The sequence below is a fragment of the Vitis riparia genome, unplaced genomic scaffold, assembly GCF_004353265.1.
Source record: "Vitis riparia cultivar Riparia Gloire de Montpellier isolate 1030 unplaced genomic scaffold, EGFV_Vit.rip_1.0 scaffold669_pilon_pilon, whole genome shotgun sequence".
Taxonomy (NCBI): domain Eukaryota; kingdom Viridiplantae; phylum Streptophyta; class Magnoliopsida; order Vitales; family Vitaceae; genus Vitis; species Vitis riparia.
Window position 1 is genome coordinate 33,960 of NW_023269730.1, and position 10,132 is coordinate 44,091.

The 10,132-nt window shown below is 33.6% G+C and overlaps 2 protein-coding genes across 2 annotated transcripts; both read right to left on the reverse strand.

Annotated features, from left to right (window-relative positions):
• Positions 1 to 4,728: 4,728 nt before the first annotated feature.
• On the reverse strand, positions 4,729 to 5,961 carry LOC117910246 (protein FAR1-RELATED SEQUENCE 7-like). Its single transcript, XM_034824329.1, has 3 exons — positions 5,624 to 5,961; positions 5,359 to 5,542; positions 4,729 to 5,196 (listed from the first exon to the last, which is right to left on the reverse strand). The coding sequence occupies exons 1-3, from the start codon at positions 5,959 to 5,961 to the stop codon at positions 4,729 to 4,731; spliced, it is 990 nt and encodes a 329-aa protein (XP_034680220.1).
• Positions 5,962 to 6,385: 424 nt separating this feature from the next.
• On the reverse strand, positions 6,386 to 8,848 carry LOC117910242 (protein FAR1-RELATED SEQUENCE 12-like). The gene is made up of 2 exons (XM_034824326.1): positions 8,790 to 8,848; positions 6,386 to 6,952 (listed from the first exon to the last, which is right to left on the reverse strand). Exon 2 carries the CDS (start codon positions 6,947 to 6,949, stop codon positions 6,611 to 6,613), a length of 339 nt encoding a protein of 112 aa, XP_034680217.1. The 5' UTR covers positions 6,950 to 6,952; positions 8,790 to 8,848; the 3' UTR covers positions 6,386 to 6,610.
• Between the last annotated feature and the right edge of the window lie 1,284 nt (positions 8,849 to 10,132).

A 10,132-nucleotide genomic window follows, 5' to 3' on the forward strand; every position in this document is an offset into this window, starting at 1 on the left:
ATTAATGAAGTTCCTATATATCACTAGGAACACGGTCGGAGCTTAATGGAGATGGATAAAACCTTTGAACAATTAAAGACACATCTAATTGATTTGTGTCATGGTGCAAGTAGTAGGTGTGAAAAAGTTTTGACTGAATTTGAGGAGAAATATACTACATTGAAAGGTCTCTTCGTTGGATCAAGCGGAAAACCTTTGAGAATGCATGAGGAGGGAACGAAGAATGACATTCTCTCATGCGAGAGAGCTTGGAAGATAAGGACAATAAGAATGGAAATGAACATTATGTTCGCACTTTGTCCATTGAAAGTTATGCACTGAGGACTTGAATGGAAAGAATGAAGATGCATGTGCTACATCAATTGAAGTGCATATCATCCAGACGAAAATGTAGATATTTTACCACTTCCAATCAAAAGGAATAGAAGAGATTATGGAAAGGTATGTATCATACAAAAGAAAAAATATGTGTCTTTACAACTACTTAACCATTACATAGTAAATGATGTATATTAATGGAATTTTCCATATTAGGAACCATTACGAGCACTATGTGGTTATCACGATCATGTCATGAAAACACGTACATCAAGGGAGAGGAAACCAAGTAAATTCAAGGTCTCCCCATTTGTACACAATTTAAGGAAGATGGAAAACGTCAAGCATCAGAGGTTTAATACAAATAGTTTAATATCATGTTCTTATTTTGGATACTCAACATATATAGGTAATAATTATGTCCTGTTTTCGCTTTAGTCAATCCCCATGTCCATTCGTGAAGACGTGGGGATGGTCAATCATCAATGTATTTCAATCTCTTGTTGCTGATTATGTTTTCAATAAAGCATTGTCAAAAGGTTTGTAGTGTCTAGAATATTAATAGATGTCTTGTTACAATTTTAGCCTTCATATGCTTCCAATTTAGTAAAGAATCTTTAACATATTATTTATTTAGTGAGCTTCTTGTTGACTTTGATCATGAACATGGAGTTCGTGGAGATTTTGAGTGCTTACGCCCTAGACAAAATTTGATGGATGTTGTAAGTACCTACTTCATTTATTTCAATTGCGTGCTAAATTAATTAAATTAATTTGTTGAAGTTATTGTTTAACAACAGGTAATAAATCTAGAAGCCTCAAAGCTAAATTATTTTCAGAGCAATTATAGGCATTTCAAGTATAAGATGCTATCTTCCACGACATTTTCAGTAAGCTCATATTTCTCTTCTTGTTACTTACGTATTAAGTACAATATACTAATGTTCGTATTATGTTTATTATTAGCAATGATTTGTGCGGGACTCCTCATCCTTTTTTTGATATAAAAACATCCATCGTGAGTAAGTACATTAGCGAATTGGATGATTGTGAGAAGGTTAGTAATTATTTCTAATGTTTAATTGCATATATGAAATTTAGAATAGATATGTTTTCACCTATAATATAGTAGATTTTTTGTGCCCCAACTCATATATTTGTTTTTCTAACTTTACAACTATTTATTCTAATGCATGATGAATGCCCTGGTCATTGGTATCTGTGCGTCATTGACTTCAAAACTCTCATATCCAAATTTGGATTCATTACGATCGAAGAATCGAGATAAGTTCCGGTTTCAGAGTGTCAAAACAGTGGTATGCTTTCATGTTATATTTTTCTTCTATTCTATTTTTTTTCTCTTCCATATTTATTAACACTTTCATAATAAATTAGGTTGAATTTTGTCAAACGTTCTCAAACTGTATGACATGGGGAAAGATGTCTTCCAATTCTCCATTGATTGGGCTCCTTCGATTCCGACCCAAGAGAATGGGTTAGTATGAATACATAACTCACATTACTATTGTTTATTTGAGCTATAATTATACAACCATTCAATAATTTGTTTTTCTTTTCTTTTATTTTTCTTACTGTGGAGTGCATGTCATTAAACATATGCAAACATTCAACAATGGTGATTCCATGATGGTCTCCGACTTATGTAATTCTGTTAAACTACGTCGGGAAATAGCAAGTGATTAGTTTTACACGAAGGCAATAGAGAAAAACAAACCATCATCGCTATTGTTTGTACAAAGACATTGACACGAGCAATGAAAAAATTATTATTATGATATTGTTGTTTTCTACTATTTATATTTTCCATCTCCACATATTGTCATGTTTATTAGGAAGTTCTTACCTTGGATGACCATACGTTACATTGTTCATCATTAAGTCCGTTTTATTTTGATTTGCTATACTCTTCTTTCAATATGGTCGACAAATTGAAATTGTAATATATAGGCATCATTCATGTTCGACATGTTTGATTTTCTACAATCTTTTAGATAATTAGATTTTATTTTTGTCCCTATATAGTTTGGGTTGCTTTTCAAATATATATATATATATTCATTTATCTATGCTAAAAATTATATAGTTAGTACCTATAGGACTATAGGTTATGGTGTGAATTATAGGTACGACTTTTGAAGGTAGTGGAGACAAGTTGAGGAATTGTAACAACCGGGTGAGGAATTTTTGAACCAGTGGCAATCGGTTGAGGAATTAAAGGAACCGGTTGATGGATTTTCTCAATCGGTTGAGGAATTTTTTTACTAGTGGCAACCGGTTGAGGAATTTTGTCAATCGGTTGAGGAGTTTTTTTACCAGTGGCAATCGGTTGAGGAATTTGCTCAACCAGTTGAGGAATTTTGTCAACCGGTTGAGGATTTTTGTAACCAATGGCAACCGATTGAGGAATTTGCTCAACCGGTTGAGGATTTTATAACCAGTGGCAACTGGTTGAGGAATTTGCTCAACCGGTTGAGGAATTTTTTCAACCGGTTGAGGATTTTTCTCAACCGATTGAGGAATTTTTTATATTTGTGAGTGTGTGTGTGTGTTTTTATCCATTGTAGTCAACATCTACTAACTTTTTCCTTTTGCTTTCCTTTTCATGCTCCCATTCACCCGTAAAACAAAATTTAAAACAATTTCTTCATCTTTAAAATCAACATCATAAATACGGAGAGTATCTATTCAATAGGATAGACACATTTCAGGTTGTGAAGATTCATTGAACTCAAAGTCGACAATGTCCGCACAAAAGAGATTGAAAGGTTATAAATAATATCAAATTTGATTTCGCATCTTAGTATGAGACTTTGTCTAATCCATCAAGGTGTTTATGGGTTTAACTCTATAATCTTGTGAGACACAATTGGAGGAAGATTATGAAATCGTACATTGGAAAAGTTCCTAACCGGGATACTATACTTGTTGGAATTCATCCAAGAAAAATTGTTCATAAATTAATAAGACATGTAACCTTCGACATTAATGTTTAACATTAGTTAGTTTCTTTTAATTTAATTAAATATTATTTTAAGTACAATTTTGTTTGGTAGCCAAAGGGCATCACAACCACTAAAAAATGATCATCATGGAACCATGCGGTTCTAGTATGACTGGCTTTCCGGAAAGTGATACGAAACCCGCTTTATCTCTATGATAAACATGCGGTTACAACTACCTCCTAAACCCCCCCCCCCCCCCCCCCCCCCCGCCGCGAAGTCATCAAGTTTAGTCTTAATTTGCTGTAGAAGTTGCTCCCGCTCCGAACTTACTTCAAGGAAAGATAGGATTGGGCAAGTCCGCTACGCCTGATCTTTGACCACCCTTTACTTCCCAGAGTCTTAACTCCTAAGCCAATGAAATAAGTCAAATCCCATGTGTTGAGCATATAGCTATAGCTAACGTTTCTACTTGGCTTGGAGATGGCCATGATGATGAAGACGACTATATGGCCAAGTGGTTGGAGCTTCTTTGCAAATTTGTCCAATGGATATTATGTACAAGATATTAAACATTAATGTCAAGCTTTTCGTAACTCGGCTTTCAACTCATTGTGCAACCTGTTTTTATAATGCTTTTAGTTATTTTATTTTTCTTTAAATTTTTTCGTAGCTTCCGTATTTTGAAAATCCAATTATACACTACGAGAAACATAAATTCCCTAAGTAAATATTATATGTAGGATCCACAACATTCCATCCGCATTGGAATTTAGCCTTTCCATCACATACTTAAGTTAAAAGTACATATTTTGCAAAGTGACAACGTACATTAATATATATACTGATTTAATACCTGCATTTCTTACTCCTTTAACGAATAATAAAAAGGTTGCATATCTTTCTCATTTGGATATTTGTTTAGATCCCCACCTTCCCATGGTGTTGTCATTGTTTGTCCATATTGCTGAAATCCTGTTATCTGCACATGCACATTCCATTGTAAAAATTCAACTGTCCTATGTCATTCCAATTATTCCAGCCAAATCATTAAATAATGCATAGATCAAATTCATCTCAAAAGTCATTTTTTATTCCCAAGCTTACATTGCCAAATTCACCATAATCTATATATATGTCAGATTGGTCATTCGACAAATGCTCCCCTCGCATTCCCTGCATTTTCAACTAGTAAGTGTTATCCATTCTTGTTGAATTTGATGTTATCACTGTTTGTGTTCTTTTATAACAAGGCAATTATACATACAGGTAAGGTTGCAAACATGTCAACTGATGAATTTGTTGAAGGCATCGTTTCCATTTGAATGTCACATTGAGAAGACAAATTGCTTTCCTGCTACATACTCATAATGCCATGAAAACAATTATGTTAGTCATTTATGTAAGTATAGCTAAACAGGTTCATATTTGCGGCAGTTCATTACTAAATCTAACATACCATCTGACGCTGATGACTATTTTGAGGGATTCTAGATTCTGTACACGTTCGAATTGTGTGACCCACTCTTTTACATCGACTACATCGTCTTCCTTTTTGAAAATTTGTTGCAACTTTGCCTGGATTTCCTTTGGTCTTCACAATATTTGGATCACGAACTTGGTTTCGAATTGTTGCTCCATCTCCCGCTACTTTCTTCCCTTTCAAATTACTGTTATAGAGTTCCTCCATTCTCATCGTCAAATTTTCTATTTCATTTTTCGCTTCTAGAAATGAAGATGACGTATCAGACGCATAGTAGGAGAGCTTATTGCACATCGAACTCAATGAACCATATCGTACAAACCAATCCATGTTGTTATCCGTCTGATTCTCCAGTGCTAATCTTGTATGCATCTTTGCTAACTTTGTCCACCTTTTCAAAATACATGACTTAGGAATCTCTTCTAAATGCTCCACCTTCATAACAACAACCATGTGGCAACAAGGGATGCCAATTGACTCATACATCATGAACGAGCATTTTAATGTTACAATATTCGAGGAAAATTGGACTTCCCATTTCAAGTTCGGGTGTCTAAACTTAGATAATGTGTATGCCCGCATTGAAACATCACTTACAAGGCCTACCACAAAGAATAACTCTGCATTCTTCATCTCCTCCAGAAATTTAAGGAAGGATTCTTTCGTGTATACCGTCGCAACATGATTTTCAAGTATGGATAGCTTGGTTGAAAGCACGGGTGAGGAATTGTTCGACTCGAAGTCCGCCTTTGCCTCGTTTTGCCGTATTCTCAATATCGCCCTATCAAATTGTTGTACAAACTCATATAGTCACAAACAAATTTTTAAGAATCTATTTAAATATGCATTCATACTCTCACACCTTTGTGTGCTTCTCATCCCTGCAAAGAATTTTCCACGTAAATACGCCTCAGCCCATCGTTTACGTTTCCTATAAATCTCGGTGACCCAACGATTCTCATTAAGACCCAAATTTTCAACCATTTGATGCCAAACCTTTTCAAATTCTTCCGCACTCCCACGCATGAACATGCACCTTGCAAAAATGCTTGTGAAGTCCTTAATATGCACATTCGTGAATGCATTTCGTTGCAAATGCCATGAACACAGGCGATGACAAGCATGGGGTAGTACTTTTTTAATTGCCTTACGCATAGCTTTATCTCCATCAGTTACTACGGATATGGGTTTCCTATTCATCATTGCAATAAGAAATGTCTCCAACACCCATTCATACTTACCAACACTTTCATCTATCAATAACGCACTACCAAATACCACAGTTTGGTGGTGATGATTAACACCAACCAACAATACTAGTAGGCATTTGTCCTATACGTTGTATCAAATGCTAAGACATCCCCAAAACACGCATAATCCATTCGAGCAGTTGAATCAGCCCAAAACAAGTTTGTTAGTCGACTTTTTTCATCGACGTTGAATTTATAAAAAAAAAAAAAAAAGAATCAATTTCTGTCTTTCCACATAAGCAAGCCAACACGGCTTCCGCATCACCATCTTTAATTTCAATTCTATGCATTGCATCAACGTGATTGTACATATCTTTTTGTGTGAAACCAACGTGTTGATGTCCCCCTAATTGTTTGACCATATAGTCCATAATTTGTGTGGTTTTAACACATACTTTATGCAAAACATCAACTTGTGCCTTATCTGGATTACTTATTGTTCGATGAGACCAAAGGAATTGTGTGTTGATAGCATCAACCAAATTATGATTATGATCTCCTATAAATTCCTTTACAATCCACTTTCCATCTTTCCTATTCAAGCCTACACGAAATGCAACTTCACATCCAACTCTAGTCAATGATCATGGCTCACGCTGTCACTTATCATTTTCAATAAACTTTGTCACTCGCTGTCCTTCTCTAGAACACACCCACTTTCGAGATATTATATCTCCATTCTTGTCTCGCTTCAAATCATCTTTTCGAATACTAAATCCGGCTACTTTTGCTAACATGTTGTAAAATGTTTCAGCCTCATCTATGCAATCGAATTGCAATTTGTAGACTTCTTCATCTGAAATACCCTTCAACACCTTCTCTTTCAAACCGTTTCCACCCAGATGGTAAGTGCCACCGATATATGCATCATCATTGACGACGTCCTCCTCCTTCACTTCAAACTTCCGCTTGATTGCTTTCTCCTTCATCGATTGCATCAGCTACATTACATAAATAACGTAAAAAAATGCCCCAATAATACTTTAACAAATTATCGTATCACTTTTGTATCAATTGATTGCATACTTGAAGATAAACTGAATTCGACAACATCATCTATTCTCATTTTTGGATAAAAATTGAGAATTTGAGAAATTATAGAACCGGTGTAGACTGCACACGTGATAATTTCCCCATGATTTTCAATTTAAAAGGTCATATGTTGCAAAATTGATACTTGTATGCTATACACAATCATAAGAAAAACTTTTTTAAATCATTAAATATCACTTAAAAATCATTATGTTGAGGAAATAACTTGTGAAAATGCAAATGTGACACCAATACCCTAAAAAGATGGCGTTAGACAATGATCGACGTCTGACATCTATACAGAAACGCACCATAATTTAAATTGACCTTAGACAACCAAGTGAAGGAATAGTTAAAGTCAACTTCCTAGACATGGTTCTTCTATTGAGGCTAAGGTTGTAGTGCTTTTGGAGGTCCTTGTGCAAGAACAATATTTCAGATTGTCCAACTTTTTAGTGGTAGGGGATGGTGTTGTTGGTCTTGATGAGCATAAAAAAACAATCGGTTCAATTGTTTGGTTCCTCGTAAACCGAATCTATTCTCTTCCCTTACTCTAAGCTATTATAATGTGGAATAAAGTGGTTGACCTACAAATTAACCGGATGCATTTGGTGCTGCTTAAAAATTTTGGCAGTGTCTACCGGTTGAGAAAATGTATCAACCGGTCTTATTTAACCGGTCGACCGCTACATGTTCACTGTTATAATATGTTAACAGAGTAGCTAATTGTTTGTTTTCGTTGTTCATTTCATTAAGGCCTTCATTCCTTATCAGAACATTAGAATGTTGCCCTATTTAGGCATACTATGTTAACAAAAATTCCATCATTAATCTTAGTTGCCATATTCAAGGAGTTTGGAAGTCACAATAATTAATACCTCTCATGCACATTCTTTAAAAACATGGAAAATCACTTTTATATAATTCTATCTAAAAGCATGGAAGCTTTTGGGTACGCCGCCAAACTTATTCCAAACTTACCCCATATTGGGAGTCAATAATACACATTTCTTAAGGTTGATTCTCTCCTTTTAAGTCAGTTGAATATGTATTACCCTATAATTTTGATGATAGTGTGATTTTTAAAGCCAACATGAATCACTTATATTAAATAAATTAATGTCAACTATTCTTCAATATCAGATAATAATGTCATTGTGCTGGAATCATGTCTGATTGGGGGAAAGCCCATAAGAAAATTATTTAGAGCTCCCTTTTGGCAATCTTGCCTTAATCTGCATAGCCTCAACATTAACTTTCTATACATCTCAAGTCAACCACATGCATGTCCTAACTCCAATCTCATTAAAATCCATCCAATCATTTGAAATTAAACTTGCCCCTCCTTGTAGATTTTCACCTTGTTGCTCTGACCTTGTTTAGGTGTATGGGAGGTCAATATTGTCAAATATATAGCTGTACCTTTTCTTAGTTGAACACAATCCTAATTGTCAAATTATGTCTACTAAACCCGATTGGTGAAAACAATTTGTCGAAGGTTATCTCTACGCGTAATGAGAAATTATTCAACCACTACACACTGATTCAACAGATCACTGATGCATATTACTAACAATGTGCTATAGACAATCAAAATCCAAACTCTTTAACATCATTACATACCATTTAAAAATCACTATTAGGTTTTGGGAATATTTCCCCATCCATTGGAAAGATGAGGGCATTCAGCTTAAAAAATGTATTATGGATTTGTTTACCTAATCTTTATTGAGTTAAAGATCATACCGTTAAAATGGAAAGTCCAAGTGTGATGCAGCTTGACTTGAAGATTTGTCTTCTAGATGTTTTTTGTAACCTGTTCTCCAACATATAGCAGACCTCGTTCAATCTCCAAGCTCCTTACAATATGTTCCCTTCCAAATATATACTAACATATGTATGTGGTTGGTTGATGGAGTTATTACATTTTTTAATAGGTTGCCACATGTTGAAAACCTACCACCACAATGGTACACTTGGTGGTTGATAGTTTGGATATTTGCATCAGTTTTTTAGGTGCCATTAAATATAACATTTATAGCAGGTGGGAAAGTTAGTCTAATGTGGATATTTTTTACACCCATTTGAAATGGATATATGTATAACTTAACAAAATATAAAGGGGAGATATGGACTTAATTGATAATATTGACATTTCTTACTGTTGTTTAGCCTATTTATTGTAACTATGTTTTCATACCGTTTCCTACTTACTATATTTTTTCATCAATTAACGTGATTTATTTTTAATTAATGCTTCCTAATATATCCTAGATATGAGAAAGGTTAATTAATTAGACTTAACTGCGTAAAATGAGATATGTTATGATATTCTACTTATGGAAATTTTAAATAAAATCAGATTCATTAATTTATTTCACTCACCATGGTATATCGTACTTATTCGAACAATTTTTCATACAACCATAATTAATTTTAATGCCCCTATGGTAGTATATGTTAGTTAATTAAAATTTTAATCTAATAGGTGTGACTATATATTAGTAGGTTCATTATACTATATTTTTCATGAATTAATGTAATTTATTTTTAATTAATGCTTCATAATATATCCTAGATATGAGAAAGGTTAGTTAATTAGACTTAATTACGTAAAATGAGATATGTTATGATATTCTACTTATGGAAATTTTAAATAAATTCAGATTCATTAATTTATTTCACTCACCATGGTATATCGTACTTATTCGAATAATTTGTCATACAACCATAATTAATTTTAATGACCCTATGGTAGTATATGTTAGTTAATTAAAATTTTAATCTAATAGGTGTGACTATATATTAGTAGGTTCATTATACTATATTTTTCATGAATTAACGTAATTTATTTTTAATTAATGCTTCATAATATATCCTAGCTATGAGAAAGGTTAGTTAATTAGACTTAATTACGTAAAATGAGATATGTTATGATATTCTACTTATGGAAATTTTAAATAAATTCAGATTCATTAATTTATTTCACTCACCATGGTATATCATACTTATTCGAACAATTTGTCATACAACCATAATTAATTTTAATGCCCCTATGGTAGTATATGTTAGTTAATTAAAATTTTAAT